This window comes from Anguilla rostrata, chromosome 2, assembly GCF_018555375.3.
Source record: "Anguilla rostrata isolate EN2019 chromosome 2, ASM1855537v3, whole genome shotgun sequence".
In the NCBI taxonomy this organism is placed as follows: domain Eukaryota; kingdom Metazoa; phylum Chordata; class Actinopteri; order Anguilliformes; family Anguillidae; genus Anguilla; species Anguilla rostrata.
In genome coordinates, this window is record NC_057934.1 from 58867607 (window position 1) to 58885697 (window position 18091).

General features: G+C 42.0%; 1 protein-coding gene across 2 annotated transcripts in view; it reads left to right on the plus strand.

Annotated features, from left to right (window-relative positions):
• Nucleotides 1-9465: 9465 nt before the first annotated feature.
• Nucleotides 9466-18091, plus strand: part of LOC135248667 (complement C3-like) — a 28959-nt gene continuing 20333 nt past the window's right edge. For both annotated transcript variants that reach the window (XM_064323497.1, XM_064323498.1), the window contains exons 1-12: nt 9466-9604; nt 10878-11073; nt 11370-11529; nt 12260-12330; nt 13210-13298; nt 13401-13480; nt 13573-13660; nt 14546-14651; nt 14768-14888; nt 15586-15701; nt 15978-16124; nt 16832-17041. In XM_064323497.1, the coding sequence (XP_064179567.1) occupies nt 9516-9604; nt 10878-11073; nt 11370-11529; nt 12260-12330; nt 13210-13298; nt 13401-13480; nt 13573-13660; nt 14546-14651; nt 14768-14888; nt 15586-15701; nt 15978-16124; nt 16832-17041 (1473 nt within the window). In that variant the 5' untranslated portion in view covers nt 9466-9515. The remainder of the gene's footprint in view (nt 9605-10877; nt 11074-11369; nt 11530-12259; nt 12331-13209; nt 13299-13400; nt 13481-13572; nt 13661-14545; nt 14652-14767; nt 14889-15585; nt 15702-15977; nt 16125-16831; nt 17042-18091) is intronic.

Sequence of the window (18091 nt, forward strand, 5' to 3'; positions counted from 1 at the left end):
AGCCCGCTGTAGATAAAGTAGTACACTAGTGCACCGACTTGAAACAAAAGCATTATTCAAAGACAGCTAGCAACGGACAAGCTAAAGCCCTACTACACATGGGCATGCAGGCACACACGTACGCACATGCATTCTTGCGCACGCTGGCCCGCTCACAAACACACACACAAACACAGTAAATATCAAACTAATAACTGATCAAAATTACAGTGATGAAAATTTCAGCTTTCATTTAATTCATGTAGATAAAGAGGTGGACAGAAGTTTCAATGTGACAGGATTTTTTTTTAAAAACATGAGGAAACACCATATACCTTAACAATCTTATGAACAAAACACACAAGTCCAGAGGACCATCACAACGGCAGCATCACTGCAGTCATAATGGAAAAGTGTCACCCAGTACATCTGAGACAAGCGTATTAAACTCTTCTTCCATCAGTAACACTAAACCCAGACGGGTCCAAGAGAATAACCTGGCAAACAAACACTTACATAAATATAGACATGAAACAGATTTTTTTTCAAAGGCAAATGTAACAAATGCCCCTTTTTTAAGTAAAGACTTAGATTATTTATTTTACAGCTGTGGTAACAAGTTCATCTTTCTTCAGTGTAAACAAAAATGGTTTGATGTTTCTTTACCAATTATTATTTAATTCTCATTTTACACATTAGCATCTGGGATTTGCTTTTGGCACAAAATATATTTTTTAAATGTCTTTACATATAAAGTATTCATCACATCATGTAACGCAAGCCTTCATATATCGTGCTCATACAATGTAATCATGTATTCACTGTTCAGGTTGAGCCAGGCTACTGAAACGTACCATGACAACATTCAGTAGAATGTCACCTTTAGAGGTAAATGTTCAGTCACCTTTCACCTGTACAGGTAAAAACATTCAACTGCTTATCAAACTTTCGGCGAAGATCAAGTGCAGTAAGAATGTTCAGTATCCTGTCATCCGTACTGGTAAATGTCCAGCAGTGTGTCACCTGCACAGGCAAATTGGCAGAAATAACATTACTAATAATTAAAGGTGCAGAATGCAGCTAACTGTACAGGTAAGAGAGAAAACCACGGTGACTACAGAGGTAAATATTCAGCTCAGTGTCACATGTGCAGGTGCATTAATGGAAGACTGTCACCTGTACAGGTAATGACTCAACCGAGCGTCTCCTATGCGGTGAGACCACAAAAATGCAGACGAACCGGACGAACACTCCAGACGAACACTCCATAGCGGTTTTGCATGTAAACAAAAATGACTGGATAGAAGATTGGTGTGTCACACCTCCACAGTTAACCAACAAGTAACACAAAATGGTAAATAGGGTTCTTTATACTATTTATTACATAAAGAAGGTATGATTAAATTATAACTAACAGCCCTGACACTGGCCCGCAGTTACTGCCCTTCAGAATAACACAGGCACAGGTACAGGTACAGACCTGCAGCAGAGAGTGAGAAAGAAAGCGAGAGAGACATAGAAAGAGACAGAGAGAGACACAGAGAGAGACAGAGAGACACAGAGAGAGACAGAGAGAGACACAGAGAGAGACAGAGAGACACAGAGATACAGAGATAGTGAGACAGAGACAGACAGAAAGAGAGAGACAGAGAGACATAGAGAAAGAGACAGGTAAACTGGTGAAGCTTAGTTTCTCTCTCCCAAGATGGAGCCTGGCAGAGAGGGCACGAAGCTTCAGCTGGGGTTTGTGGGGCATCCACATTCCAGTGCCCTGTCCCACTCCCAGGGCAGCTGGGGAGGCTGAAGGGGGCACTTAGAGAAGCACGGGGGGGGGGGGGGGGGGGTAAGTCTCAGGGTGTGGCTACAAGTGCTAGAGCTGGGAGTATCGTCTACCCTCACCGAGGTCAGGGGTCATAGAGGCTGTTATGGAGGTTAGGGAACGGTTTGAGGGTGAGGCTAGCAGTGGAGGAGCTGGCTACACCATCTGCCCTCACTAGGTGGGTGGGGGATGGGGGTGCAGAGGGCCTGTGGCTGGGGCAGGGGCAGCAGAACGGTCGGTTAGTGCCCCGATGAAGGGGCGGTTGGCACGGGGGCGCTCAGATGAGCCGCTCCTCTTTGGGCAGTTTGAGGGCGTTGGGGGTCTCCACACTGCGCGTCCCCGTCTGCTCCTCCTTCCTGGGCTGGTACGTCCCCTCATTTCGCCTCATCTTCCGGATCACGCACAGCATGAGGGCCAGGACCAGGCCCGTCGCCACGCCGACCACCAGGCCCAGCCCCTGGGAACAATGCCCACGCAGAGCGGGGTCAGCCGCCAAAAGCATCAAACACACCCAGACCACCGTGGGTGCCTCAACTGCTGCTGCAGCTACATCATTTGGGGTAGTGGGGGTGTGGGGGGGGGCTGTTAACGTACGAGTTTGTCCCAAATCAAAGGGAACGGCATTCTGCTGGTGTACAGTATGATACAGTATGCCCCAGTCCCCGTCTACAATATTCTAATGCAGTGGTTCCCAACCTCATTACATCAGGGACCACTGTGTGTGCTGATTTCCCTTTTTAACAAGCTGTTAATTTTTCTTAATTAGCTGCTTTTTCTGTTTTGCGTGATTATTTACCCTCTTAAGCCACATGTCGTCATAAATAGCTATGCACGCCATGAAGAACAAAAGTCCCATACTCACATTGTGCTTATTCTGCTATATTGCAAAAAATTACATAAGAGGTAAAATTATTTCACTGATCAAATTAAAGACTTGTGTGAATCAATAGGCTGCTTGTAACAAGTAAACAACTTGTTAAAATTCTGGGACTGAAACTGTTGGCTGGAACAAAGACCAGCATACACTGGGGGGGGTATCCAGGACCGAGGTTAGGAACCACTGTTCTAAAGTTATATTCACACAGACTACAGTGTGCTCAAGTCTTAATGTCCCAACAGTGTGCTCATCACGAGGTGTACAGTAACAGGCAGCAAAGCCGGTTGTAACGTCCCTGCAGGGTGAATGCGTTTTACTGACCACAGACTGTTACCCCGGGAGACTCACCAGGGGCCCGGAGAGGATGGCGCTTTCCTGCATCATGTTGAACCCTGTAATGCTCTCCCCTGCCGCGGAAGGTTCCGGAGACAAAAGAAAGACACGATCAGCGTCACCGCACGGCGCACCCGGGGTTTCTTTCACCAGCGGCCGCCTTCCTCGAAGGTTTTTTGGGGGGCCGGTTTTCCCCGGAGACAGGGTAAACGGTCTCATTCGCTCAACTGAAAACCTTGGGCAGGTCACAGCCACTGAGAAGCGTGGCTGGTGTCGCACACAACCGTCCAACGTTCATTCCGTTCATTATTTAGCATATCTATGTGCCACTGTCTTGGAAAAGAAAAAGCAATGTCAATCTCAATGGTTTTTTTTTTTTTTTTTGGATCCTGGATACAAACAGCATACAGTAACTCAATTAAATTTCACATCATGTGTTTTTCTTTATTTATTTTTTAAGTCTCCGAGAAGCTGGGCTCTTGGGTTGGGTTGCGGAAGCCACCACTCGGAGATCGCAGTCACCTGACTTTCCGAAAGACTGCGGCAAACACGTTCCTCTGAGGTCAAGAGTTTTCTTTACAGTGTCAGGACACTGGGCAGCAGGGAAGGCAAACAGCACTGCTGCATTTCACAGACCGCAAAGGTCTCTTAATACAAAACAGTGACGGGAAAATTAGTTAATGATTCCCCTAAATAAATACTCACAGACAAGGACAGACTGGACACACTGATAAGCATACTGATGTCAGTATCAGTAACTGTATCTGTACCTGTGTCATTACCAGTATCCCCATCCGCACCTGTATCAGTATCTGTGTCTGTATTCAGACAGAAACCCAGACGTGGGCACAGCGCACAATGTAAGTCGTGCAAACAGAAAATGGCCGCTTTCTGGCCTCAGTGTACTTTAGCCTGGGGGAGAGAGAACGCTGCAGGAGCATGTTGTGCACTGGCTGGCCTGTGGGACTCACCCTGGGCAACAGTGGCCCCCTGGACCAGAAGCAGGAGAGCCAGCCACAGCTGCTTAGGCCCCGCCTTCAAAGCTGTCAATCTGGGCCTTGGGCGGAGCATTGAGGTCATCCAATTCGCAAAAGCGCACGGTCAAGTCGAGCCCATTTCACTGGGAACACTGGGAGGTGTGAATGAGAAAGCTGTGTTAATGAGAGAAATGCTGGCCATTGTTTTATTAAGTATAGCAGAGCTGTCTTGAACATCCAGCTGAAGACACAGCTCAGTTAACTGCAAAGCCCAGTCAACTGGCTGCCCCAGGACTTCATTAATCCTTTGAAGAGTAGTTTTTTCTTACGTTAGGTCAAAATTCTAAATCATTGCTCTAGAACTCCCCTGCTTTCGATTAGCAGTAGTGATTGTTACATCAGCATTAGAATGTTCTTAACACACATTTGTGATCTTACATCTTAAAGGGTTTTAAAAAAACTGCAGCAGAGTATTTTTTTATTTTTTTTTAACTCAACAGAAGAAGCATGAAAATATTAGCCCAGTTCTAGCTCTGCTTCATGGGCTCACCATTAACTATAGGGTTGATGTATAAGGTTTCTCTTCTAACATGCAAAACACTTGTACTAGTACTAACACTGGAGAATCAATCAGTGATGCTCCCACTTTGCAAACTATGTATTAACCCTTCCAAAACATAAAATTACGTTATTAAATTGCATAACATGAATTTAATATTTAATAATATTTAACGTGCATTTAATGCTTGTTTTTTCCCCAATGTGGCACCCAGTTGTCCTCGCTATGGTTGCCTTTTTCTTGCTGTGTGAGGGCTTTGGCCCGTATAAATTGTGAAGCTCAGAGGGACAGATTCTACGTAGAATGGGCTGTAGAAACGTATGTATTTTAACATGCATCACATTTAATGTGTTTGATATGTAAACGTAATAGAGAAAGGTGTCGCCCACCCAAAAGGACGAGCGGTGATCAGCGCACCCGTTCCAGTGAAGTGTGTCTAGCTGGGCTGGGCTCACCCACTCAGAATCCTGCCATACTCCCCAAAATTGATATATGATCAATTTAATATAAAACCGCGACAGCGATGTTGTTTTGTACGCTGCGCACAACAGTCAATTCGTTTTATTTTTGAATGACTCACAAGAAGAATCGAGTCAAACCGACTCATGCTGTTAATAATAATACACCAATACCACGCAACACAAATCCACTCTGTAGGCTACGGTAACTAATGGAAAATAGCTACACGGCTCAATCGTGCACATTTACATTGATGCTAATGCGGATATAATGCCAATAAGTTTGCAGTGTACAACTGTCCCTATGTGCTAAGTGCTATGATTAAATGTATATAATATTTTGGAATAAACAAATAGACAAGACTATGTGCATGAAGTGAGGATAATTTGCAAACAGAAGTATGGAAAAGTAATGAGAAATTTAGTCGTTATAAAACGTATGACCACGAAAAGATAATACTAATGACCTAGAATGAGAGAACAACATAATGAGAAGAGTTCCGTTAGTAAGGATAAACAACTGTTGCTAAAACCGAGACCAAAAAGCAATTATTTCAGTTATAAGCTTTCAAACGGTCCTTAATATAAAAATATAACGCACAGATAAATGTGGCGAGGCGAGTAAATGTTATGATTCGTTTATGATTTCGAGAAGTCATATGAAAAATGCAGAAATTACAAACAAAAAAATGTTAGTGGCGTGCCTGTGGTATGCTGCAGATCCAGATACACCTGCTAAGAGCAAAATGGGAGCCAACAAAGTTTCGGATTACACTGACAGCAAACTTCTGAGACTCATTAATGAACACGGTTGCCGCACTAATTTGTTGTTTGGTTAATAATAAAGGCTCCGAGGCCCAGGACAGAAACGCCCGTCTGACTCTAAATCTTGATCGATAATTTTTTTTGTTTTGTTTGTACGACAACAGACTGATTTGGGTGGTTTTTCTTCCATGTTCACGAAATCGGTAGACTCACCCGTCTGTATTTTACTGCGGTACTTTATTCCGTGGTTATGAATGGCCTGAGCAGAACCGAGGCGTGAAAGACTTGGTTTCTTCTGAGAACAGGTGATTCCGGCTCACCTGCGGTCAGTTGATCTAAAAAAAGAATCCCCAAATATGGAGTTTCAGGTCTGAATGTACTTGCGTTTTGAAACCTAACGCGTTTCACGAACGCCGCTGTGTACACAAGCTACGCCAATACAAACTCAGCTTTCGCACAACATTCACCCAGGGAGGGATTGGCAATCTCCGTGAAACTCATAAAACCTCAGTGGATACTCGAGGTATTGCAGTTTAGTAAGCCTCTGGTGCCAAAAAGCAAATTTGCTCATTGAAATCCATTCAAAGGTACGAATTTACCCTGGCCAAATAAAATTATTTTGGACAGTACTTTTAAGCTCTAAAATGTCTTCACATGTAACTAATTATTCTCCAGGCACTGATTTAATTCTTCACGGAAGAAGATATAAAATTTATTTCATTCCATTTTGGTCCGCACATCGAGAAGTACTGGAGACAACTTCCGTTCAGCGGTTCCATGGATTGCCAAAGGAGCTGCTCAATGGCGCGTGAAGCCAATTCACGGACGCTGCCATGATTGACTATGGGGCTTTTGGCGCCAGAGCGTGCGCACTGGGTAGCTAAACGTGGAGGATCACGGAAACAAGGTTAATAACGTCAACCCGCGGGGGTGCGCTCCGAAAAAGCTTTCAAATCATCCGACGAACTGTGACTTTGCTCACTGTGATGTAAAACCATGCGGACCAAATTGGAATTAAATAAATCTTATATATTCTTCTGTGGGATTTTGGAAAAAAAATATCTGTGCCTGGTGAGAAATTAGTTCAATGATGAAATTTTAGATCTTAAATGTACTGTCCAAAATAATTTAATTTTGCTAGGGTAAATTCATACTTTCGATTGAACTTCAATGGAGAAATCAATCAATCAATCAAACTTTATTTGTATTGCATATTTCATACAGTAAGTGCAACTCAGTGCGCTTCACAGAAAATAATTGCAAAGAATAATTAAAATAATTAAAAATAATCATTTTAATTATAATTAAAAAGAGAGAAAATGAACAAACAAATAATAATAATAATAATAATAAATAAAAATAAATAAAAGCAGTGCAAAAAAGGTATGTAATTTGCTCGGCTCTAGGTTGTGCAAAATTAGCTTTTTGGCACCAGACCAGAGGCTTACTAAACTGCAATACCTCGAGTAACCACTGGAGTTTACGTGAGCTTCACAGAGATTGGTCCCCTAGGTCCACATTGTTTTACGTCACAGTGACTGTGATTACTTACACGGGCACACCCGAACATGAACGAGTATGAGGTTAACTCATCGATGCTGAAGAGAGATGAACTGAGAGTTGAATTCACAGGACCGCTGTACCATAAATGTGTGGAGTATTAGACTGTATCAGAATATGTAGGATATTAAACCTTGATTTAAGATTACAGGAATCTGCTGACTTTATTGTTTTGAATGTATCGTTATTTTGATATTGTTATTATTATTATTATTATTATTATTATGTTACTAATAATAATGTTACCTGCCATAACTTTCTTATACCCATTTTTCATCATTGTAATGAATCGTGACAAATAAATAAATGATTAGTAATAAAGCTGGCATATGTGAGAGCTTCTCATGGGCTGTCCAAAACTTCCCGATACATCCATCTTTTATTTTCCAAAAACTCAGACTCTTCAAACGTTGGTAACACCCACAGAATGTATCCACCAATTACTTTCAACTGCTCACTGCCTCGTGTGACCTTGAAGTGACTGTGCCTTGTCCTGTCACAATTGGTTTGAGGATAGAGAGAAAATATTGATAGCAAAAACAAAGTCATGTCTCCCCTGGCCCCTGGACCACGGGGTCAGGTCAGTGTAAGGCCACCAGATGAGCAGAACACACAGAGGAATACATATGACATTTATGTTCCTGTTCTTCACCTCTACAATTCAATTAAGTTTTATCTGTGTAGCGCTTTTAACAGAGAACTGTCACAAAGACACTTTGCAGGGTAGCAAGGCAAGAGACAGAGCAAAAAGAGCAAACAGAGCAAACACCAGGCCTGAACCGCCAAATAGCAAGTGCGTGGAGAAGCCGGTGTAATTCCAAAGCATGAATGAGAGAACACACAATATATAGTCAACAAATCTTGGACCTTGCTCTCGTGAAAGTTTCTTATTAGTTACCAAAAGGTGTCAAAAAAAGATCAAAAGAAGATTGCATGTACACAACAACAGTTTTGTTCACACAAGGACCCTTGCAACCCTTATTGGCTTTTTTTAGCCTCATTCATCAATATCTTCCTAAGTTTTTTCTTAAATTTGTTCTTGAGAAAGGTCCTAAGAAAAGTCTATGTCAGATTCATGACGTGTTCTTAAACCGCAGAATTGTTTGCACCCGTGTTCTTACAATGATGAATCCCATTGTCTTCGTAAATTGAAAGCACGTGCCAGTTGTGATTGATTGAAAATTTGATTGATTGAAAAGTTGAGAGAGAAGTCAATGCCCAAATGAAAATCTAAAGATGGTAGGGCACCGGACTCCAAACATAAGAAAAACTTCAGTAGTTCTGAAGTGGAGGTACTGCTGCAGGAAGTGAACAGCAAACAACCTGTCATATTTAGTAGCGTCAATAATGGATATAAAATAACACACAATAAAAGATGCATGGGATGCTATTACTTGTTCAGTGAACGCTGTATCCGGAGAAGGGCGCACAACTTTTTAGGCCAAAAAAATGGTTTGATGTCAAATCTGAGGCAAAAAAAAAAAAAAAAAACGCTGGTGGGAGGGCGCAAGGAATTGCATGTTGTGCATTCAAACGAGGAAGCGCTTCTTGTCACATTAATACCGCTAATTCAACTGCATCGAAGAAATTAGCTGTTTCAACCCGTCACTACAAAAAACACTGCACAAAAAATTTATTGCCAGTCATTTCGGAGTGTGCATAGATTCTGTTCTTGTTTTTAAAAAAAGTTTTTATCTTGTTTTATCTTGTTATTGCCTTGTGATCTTTGCTATCTGTTTACTGTTACTTGCCTTTTGTTGTTGATTCTATTGTAAAGCACTTTGTGACGTCTGCTCTTGAAAGGTGCTATATAAATAAACCCATTATTATTATTATTATTATTATTATTATTATTATTATTACCTAAGAACAAATCCCAAATAAGAAAACATTGGTGAATGTCAGAATCTTCGTGAAAACTGCGTAAGTGGTTTTTAAGAAAATTCTTAAGAACGGTTGGTGAATGAGGCCCATTGTTTTCTAGGTGTTTTTCAATCACTCTGAACTTTGAATAACTCTGAGTTCCCCCTTTTTCCGTAACAGCTTGCACAACCTAGAGCAGAGGTTGTCTGGCTCAGCTTACTTAGGCAGCACAAAATCAATACCATGATTATAATGCAAGGTTGCAAATTTTCTTCTACAGGCTATAAAAGAGTGGGTTTCCCAGGTAAAAGTCACGGACATACAAATGGACCGCACATACAAAATGCACCTGGGCGTGCTGTGGCTGGCAGTGTTGGCCCTCTCTCTCCCTGCGCTCTCTCAGTGTGAACCGCTGTGAGTATACCGCACAATCCAGTCCTGGATAAAGGGCCTTTCTTTTTTCTTTTTTTTTAATCACATTAAACCTGTGGCCCACAAAGCACTGGGCATATCAATCTCAGTTTTCAAATCAATTTTATTTGTGTGGCGCTTTTTACATACTTGGTCAACTGCGGTGTGTGCGTCTGAGTTTAAAAATTCAGGTTTATAAACCACTTGACCGCAGGACTGCTTTACAACTGGAACAGCTAATCCTCATTTCACTGATTTGGATTGCTGTTCCACTTGCAATGCAGTTTTGTGTTCTAGGAGTTTAAACCTGATAAACTTTAAACCTACTAAACACATTGCAATTGTCCAACTAATTTTTATTTTGATTATTATTATGATGATGAAGATGATGAATATATCATTATTATTATTACTCATTGTAGTAGTGGTGGTAGGATTATTATTATTATTATTATTATTATTATAGTCCATGAAGCAGTTCTGTATTTGAAACCACTGGAGAATCAGTATGCAGCTGAGCTAAACACGGGAGTAGTGTAATTGCAACAGAACAGTGAGCAAACGAAAGGCTAATGAACAACTATGTGTGCGATTGAGTCCAAAGTTCTGCTCCCCAAAATTCCTGTTTCTTATTTGAAAGCTATGGGAAAATTTGTTTTGGCACTGTGCTCTATAGTTCAACGAGTGCATGGTTGGTTCTAGGGTTGCTAGCATTACTTTTCTATCATATGAATGCCAATGCAGTGCACTAAGGAGACCAAATTCCATATTTCATTTGATATTGTTTAATCCTGCTTATTTACAATATGCATGGACGTCAGGACTATACTCTGCAGGGACTTTAGGAAGTTCTGCCCCAAAACACAAAATAGAAGACAAAAGATCATCCCATACAGGATATGGGTGTACAGGATATTTGGGGGCTACTGTTGGACTGTCTGTGTGTTTATTTTATTTTTTATTTGTTGGGGGCGAGGAGGGGGGGGGGAGGTTAAATGTTGTTCTTCCCCCCAGTCCTGTGATCCTTCCCCCTAATCAACCTCATTCCTACTCCCCCGACTCTTGAGTGAGTGTCGGTCCGGCTAATGGTTAAGGTTGCAGGTTCGATTCCCAGGTAGGACTCTACTGGTGCACCCTTGAGCAAGGCACTTAACCTGCATTGCTTCAGCATACATATCCAGATGCTGTGTGAAAAAAAACCGTGAAAGCTGTGTGAGTCTCTCTGGGCAAGCACGTCTGCAAAATGCCCCTGATGTGACACCGCCTCTCTGCGCAGATTTGTTCTGACTGCGCCAAACCTGCTACGGGTGGGCTGTGAGGAGAAAGTGTTTGTGGAAGCGCAGGAGTACACAGGAGGAAGCCTCAGCGTCATAATCAGGGTGATGGATTTCCCTGGCAAGTACCGAAACCTGTTCTCCAAAACAGTGACCCTGAGCGAAGAGAACAGTTTCCAGGCTCTGCAAGAAATTCTGGTGGGTGCTGGAGACCATTTACTCCTGTCACATAATCACTTCCTGTACTGATGCAGTCACTTCCTGTCACCCTGCTTCCTTCCGTCACAGCCATCCTTATTGAGGCAGCAAATCTGAGAAATCATGATCACAGTGCTGATTGCAAAGGGCGTGAAAGGAACAAAATGAAAAGAAACATTTTAGTACTCACACCTGTTGGTCAGGTTGTTATTGAAAGTGTCCTATATCTAATCTTAGCAAGTTAAATAACGGTCTATTTTTAAAAATCCACAATGTATTCTCTTCATTCGTTCCAGATCTCTGATGTTTTTGAAGAAGAAACACTCAGGAAACAGTATGTCTACCTACAAGCAATATTTCCCCAGAAGAAACTGGAAAAGCCCATTCAGGTCTCCTTCCAGTCTGGATATATATTTGCACAAACTGACAAAACCATCTACTCTCCACTGGACAGAGGTACGACTGTGGAAAGCCTTTTGCAGAGATTCTAACCCAGTGATCGTCATCCCTGGTCCTGGTGGGCCGCAGGGTCTGCTGGCTTTTGCCGTTACTTATTGATCTAAGCAGTCTATTACATAGTTAACTCACCTCACCTGGCTTCTTGTGTCTGAATTGGTTGCTGGTATTAAAGCAAGAACAAAACTCAACAGACCCTGTGGCCCACCAGGACCTGGAATGGAGGTCACTGTTCTATAATCTATACGCACAGCACTATTAACTGGAGAAATGGGCTCATGGGCAAAAAGCCACATTGAAGAGGGTGCAAGGTAAATAATAATTTGAGTAAAGAGCAGAGCATACTCTTCAGTTCTGGAGGAAATCAAATGGACCAATCCAATGATGGGCGTCAGCGTAGTATAATGGGTAAGGAGCTGGTCTTGTAACCTAAAGGTTGCAGGTTCGATTCCCCAGTAGGACACTGCCGTTGTACCCCTGAGAAAGGTACCTAACCTGCATTGCTTCACTATATATCTAGCGGTATAATTGGATGCAATGTAAATGCTAAGTAAAAAAGTTGTGCTCCGGATAAGAGCGTCTGCTAAATGCCTGTAATGTAACTCAATGACAGTGTGCACCGCTATGTCTTGCATGCGTTCCATTACTTCAATTGCATTAAATTATTTGCACTAAAGGATTTTCTATTGATGGTTTGCTCATTCAATTAACCAAGGAATTGATATTCTAGTTAATTACAGGGTGTTTGCTTTGGATGCTGCTCTGAAGCCAACAAGAAATCTTGTTTCTGTGGACATCATGGTAAGAGTCTTTGTTGTCTTACAAAGCTTAATCATTTAAAAAGTCCCTGAGGCAGCATCAAAATGGTTTTACTAAAGCCAATACAAATATGCCATGTTTACACTGAAATCTATTTTTATGGATTCAATGATGAGACCATATGTGTACACACTAATTCTTGTGTACAAACCCATTCTTACCTGGAGAATTGGTCTTACCTAACTGATCTCACTTGATCTCCATTTCATTCTGTAAATACTGCACATAAAGGTGTGCCTTTTACATTTTGCGCAGCTCTTGAAAAAGGCAACGTTTCTAGCAGTCAATGCTGCCTCAGATTTAAGATGATGTGAAGTGCTAAAGAGAGCTTGTGTGTTCACAGGACAGAAAAAAAATGACAGGACACACTCGAGAAAAAAAAAAAAACTTGAAAAACATTTATTGGTGTGTGTCCTGTTTTTCTTTTCTGTCCTCCAAACACACAATTACTCTTGAACACTTCACCTTTTTTAATTCTGAGGTTCTATTGGCCGCCAGAAAAAAAGAAAGTCTTTTAAGCCTGATGACTTCATAGGGGTGAATTACAGTATTGGATTCTTTGATGTGAAATGTAGGGAAGTACTTGTTTTTTTCCCCCTTTTTGCTTTGTATTTATTTTTGTTGTTGTTGTTGTTGCATCCCTTTTTTGAGGGGCAGGGGAACGGGTGTGGGGATGAGGGAGGAAGGGAGGGGGGTTGCCACAAGGTGGGTTGCAGTGGGAGGGAGTGTGTTTTTCTTAGCGGGACAAAGAGGTACTACTGTATCTTGTTCAGAGTGTTGTGTATCCTGTATCATGTATGTTACACTTGAGAAAATCATAAAAAATATTGTTATAAAATATTATTTTAATTTGTCATTCAGTCTCCTGATGGAAACATTGTCAGGAGAGAAATCATTTTTCCTAACAATGGGATCAGCTCACAACAGTACAGACTCCCAGAGACCAGCAGGTTTGTTTTGCGAGACACAAAATCCTGCTCAGGTCTCCTCTTGGTCCCATACCCCCGTATTCCAGCCTGGGACCACTGATCCCTGCCTTTCTCTGTTAACAGTGTTGGGACATGGAAGATGGTATCCAGATTCAAAAACAACCTGCAGAACTTTACCTATGAGTTTGAGGTCAAAGAATATGGTAGGATGATCTCTTTTCTGAGCCTTGTTGACCAATGGTCCAAATCCCAATTTCAATGGGTAACAATTTTTGGTCTTTTTCTCTCTGTGAAGTTAAGCCAAATATTGAAGTCACGCTGACACCAGAGAAGAAATTCTTCTATATCGATGAAACAGAACTGTCTGTTGAGGTAGCTGCAAGGTAAGATAACATTTCAGGTAGCAGTGAAATTATGATGATTGCTTTCCAAATGTTCTAAATTTTTCCCAACCAGGAATAATGATATAGTGTCGTTGATGCTAGTTTGATACTTAGGTTGTGAACAGTGTTAATTTGACATAATTTAGCTAGGTAGTGATATAAACAATTCCTCTATGTATAGTTGGCTAACTAAAAGACATTGCCATATGATTATTCAAAACACATATTGCAATTTACTACAAAATACTCGCCAAGCAAAATGTTAGTTTAATGTTAGTTATGATAATGATAATGAAATTGTTTTCTTAACCACCTGACCAAGCTAGCTAACTAGCGATTTAAACTCGTAAGAATGCACTCCATAGAGTAAAGAGCACACAACAATCTTCCCTCGCATGAAGGGGCACACCAAATGTCTTAGCAAATGAAAATGAACATGACATTGTCAGAAACACAGCGTTACCGTGTGTATTTCTTTTTTGGTACAAGTGCATTTTATAAATTGTGAGGTTTCAGTCTTTTATGGAGTTCCTGTTGCTGACAACGTTGCCATAACGGGAGAATGAGGCCTCAGCATCAACACTGTTGACAGGGGCCATTAAATATCTGATGGCAAGGACTAACTGCATAGGGTACATTAAGGTTGACAGCTACCACCAAACATTGCTGAATAATCATGGAAAGAACGAAGAGAGGGAGAAACAGGGGATGTCACAGAACTGCCAAAAAAATAAATCTGTGACACCCGCAAATTCTTTGACAAACACCCAGCCATATTCATCACAGCCTTCTGTTGTGACCAGTTTTCCTTGTGAAATTTAGCTTCCTCACAACTATAATTGCCCTACATGAAAAGTGAAGGCCTTTCGTTGTTTTGCTTGGCAGGTATCTGTATGGAGAGGATGTTTCAGGGAAGGCGTTTGTGGTTTTTGGCGTGCTGACAGAGGATGGTGAGAAGAAGAGTATTCCTGCCTCTCTGCAGAGAGTGAACGTCAGTACCTCCACTTTTCAGTCTCACCTCCCAATCCTTTACATGAGCACCCCCAAACTCACCACTGACCCCCTTTCATGGCTGTTTTTGTAACCTGTGCTTTCTTTTTCATTCAGATTGACTCAGGAAAGGGAAAGGCCAAGCTAACAAGAGAGCAAATCCTAACGACCTTCCCAGACATTAGACAGCTGGTCAAGCTGTCCCTGTATGTGTCTGTCAGCGTCCTGACAGACAGTGGTAATGAGTTTTCTCTATCCTTCTCTCTCTCTGTTAGTGTGTGTGTGTGTGTATATGGGGGGAGCAAGCAATTTTCTTCTTACCTTATAAGTTTCCTTCTCAGTATCCTACATACTTTATTTTCTTAGCAACCACCCGGGAGGTTTCCATTGCTCTTTTTATTTGCGTGTGTGTTTGTGTGTGTGACTGCGCAGCTACCGTGCCATAACTGCACTCTGACTACAGAGCGACTGTGCCGTGACACCACTCTGACTGCACAGCTACTGTGCCGTGACTGCACTCTGACTGCACAGCGACTGTGCCGTGACTGCACTCTGACTGCACAGCTACTGTGCCATAACTGCACTCTGACCGCGGAGTGACTGTGCTGTGACTGCACTCTGACTGTGCAGTGACTGTGCTGTAACGGCACTCTGACTGTGCAGCGATTGTGCCATAACTGCATTCTGACTGCACTCTGACTGTGCAGTGACTGTGCCATAACTGAATTCTGACTGCAATCTGACTGCACAGTGACTGCATTCTGATTGTGCAGTGACTGTGCCATAACTGCATTCTGACTGCACTCTGACTGCACAGTGACTGCATTCTGACTGTGCAGTGACTGCACTCTGATGCCGCTGCAGCCACACCTTGAATGCACATTGACTTCACTGTAACCTCACGCTGACCGCACTGGTGAACCTTCCTCTGTCAGGCAGTGAAATGGTGGAGGGAGAGAGAAGGGGCATCCAGATAGTGACCTCACCCTACACCATCCACTTCAAGAAGACCCCCTCCTATTTTAAACAAGGAATGCCTTTTGATGTCAGGGTATGTTGTTGTGTATAAATGAATTTCTGTTACAGTTGTTGTTGTTTTCCTTAAATTCATATTTTTTTTATGCAAAACATTTGTGTTTATGTAATTCGTTGTAGCTTTTATATCCCAATGAAAGCTTGAATGTTGCACAGTACATTGGCCACAGCAGTACATTTAACATAGCATTTTATACATTTATAAGTGTGATGTGCAGTGTGGTGTGTTATATTCTAGGTGCTAGCAGGTCTGTCCCACAGTAATTGTCCTTTCTTAAATATTCTCTGGTAGGTCTACGTCACAAATGTGGACAACACCCCTGTGAAGTTTATTGAGCTGGAGGTGACACCTGGGCCCATTTTTGGCCGCACACAGGCAAATGGGGAGGCAAGGTTTCTAATCAACACCCAACAGGGGGCTTCCCCACTCCCGATCACGGTGAGCTCCTTCCACAAAGCCCTTCATCATGTAAAGATCATGTTTGGTACGTTGTTAGGTACTATGTCTGTAGGTTATCAGAGCGCCAGGTAAACTTAGTCAGGGAAATGGCGAGCATTATTGGGCTATTCTGGTCATTGTGTTATGTTATGGTATGTTATACATTCAGTAAATTTTCACACAATCAGTGTTTCACTCATTAGTGTTCCATCCAGACCTTGAAAAGCAGTAGACATATGCTGGACAGGGCTACTGCATATCTATCACAGAAGTTAAGAAACTGTCTCCATGTTTCAGTTACATCTGTAATGGCAGACAATGCCTAGTCTCTCTGATGTACTGTGGTTTACTGAAGTACTGTATGCCTCTTATCAGCCCCCCAAAGGGAAAACCGTGGATTGTGTTGACAGGGAGCCAGCAGGGTTTGACAAAGAGACAGTGCTCAGTTGCAACGCATCCTACTGGATCAGCATTATGTAAACCTTAGGTTCCCCCTCATACAGCATAACCTTTTGGTTTAATTCATTAGCAGATCAATGAGACCTCTAGCCTAATGAGGTGTACTTTGTAAGGGATGGAGTAAAAACCCACAGGATAGTAGATCCCCAGGAACAGGGTTCGCCAGCCCCGCTCCGGACCATGGGCTGGTGAAGGCAGGGTTTTAAAAAAATATAAATCAAGGTGTGAATTTTTTCTTACATTTCTAGGTGAAGACGAAGGCACCGGCTCTGACCAATGAGAGACAGGCTGTGGCGCATATGACAGCCCTACCATACAGGACGCAGGGCGGCTCCAAAAATGACCTGTACATCAGCATCAAGAACAGTGATCTTCATATTGGGGGCAGCTTGTCCGTCTACCTCACCCTTGTGAACAGTCCCAGTGTTCAAGCCCAGATAAAGCATATTACATACCTGGTACGTATCCGTATCTTCACACTTCACACACCTGGTGTTTACTTGTACCTGTATGTAATAGCTGTTGGAGAATAATCAAAATCTAAAATCTAAATTAAAAAAAGGCAGGGTTTTGGTCGGTAACTGACAGGTCGTCAGGGCTGTGTGGTCATATGCACCTCATTAGTTTTACCGAAAAAGAATAAGAACTGAATTTTTTTAAAAGCTGATCTTCGAATATGCGTCTATGATTTAACAAAATAAACGTTTCTAAAATGTATGTGGTGCTAGCCTCTCTGGCTAGTTGTCCAGTGGCACACATTGCCATATCAGCAGAGCTTGTCAGGCGTTACTTTCTCCCTTTAACCAGTGGGAGCACTTGTCATTGAATAGATTATCCTGCGAACGTCATTCACTGTTATTGTAGGCAGGTCTTCAGACACTTAGTGAAAACACCATCAAAGCAGTAGCTATCCCCGCTAGCCTGAACTAGTTGGACGGGCTCGGCTGGCCAATAGACCTTAGAGTATATAATACGTAACTTGGTGGGATGGCATACCTGCCATCCCAATGTAGAGACAGCAACACCAATATAAACCCATGGGGAGTACATGAGAACCAGGAAGTAAATTTTTTTTGCTCAACAGACATGCTCAGTTGTGTCCTTGGTCACGTCCTAAACCACATGTACAAGGCTAGTGCAGACATTGCCTAAAATAAATAATAAATAAAAAATTAATATCTTTGTTTGTGAGGTAGGGGGTCTCTATAGACAGAGCATTTTCCCACAGAATATTCAATAGCCATAGAACCAAAGACTTTCTTTCCCCATTTTTAATAAAATGTTTTAGTTTCGATTTATTCTAAACAATTTAGTTTGAAACAATGTGAATGATGGCCATTTTATTTTACTAAATTTCCCAAAATGGGTTATTTTAGCTCTAGATGCTGATTTCTATACTGTGACTTGTTCTAACGGCTGCTTGAAAGAGAAAGTGCAGATATACGTTGGCTAAGTAGATAGATCGTTTTCTCATAAAATGTACTCGATAAAATAGTAGCCTTGGCTAG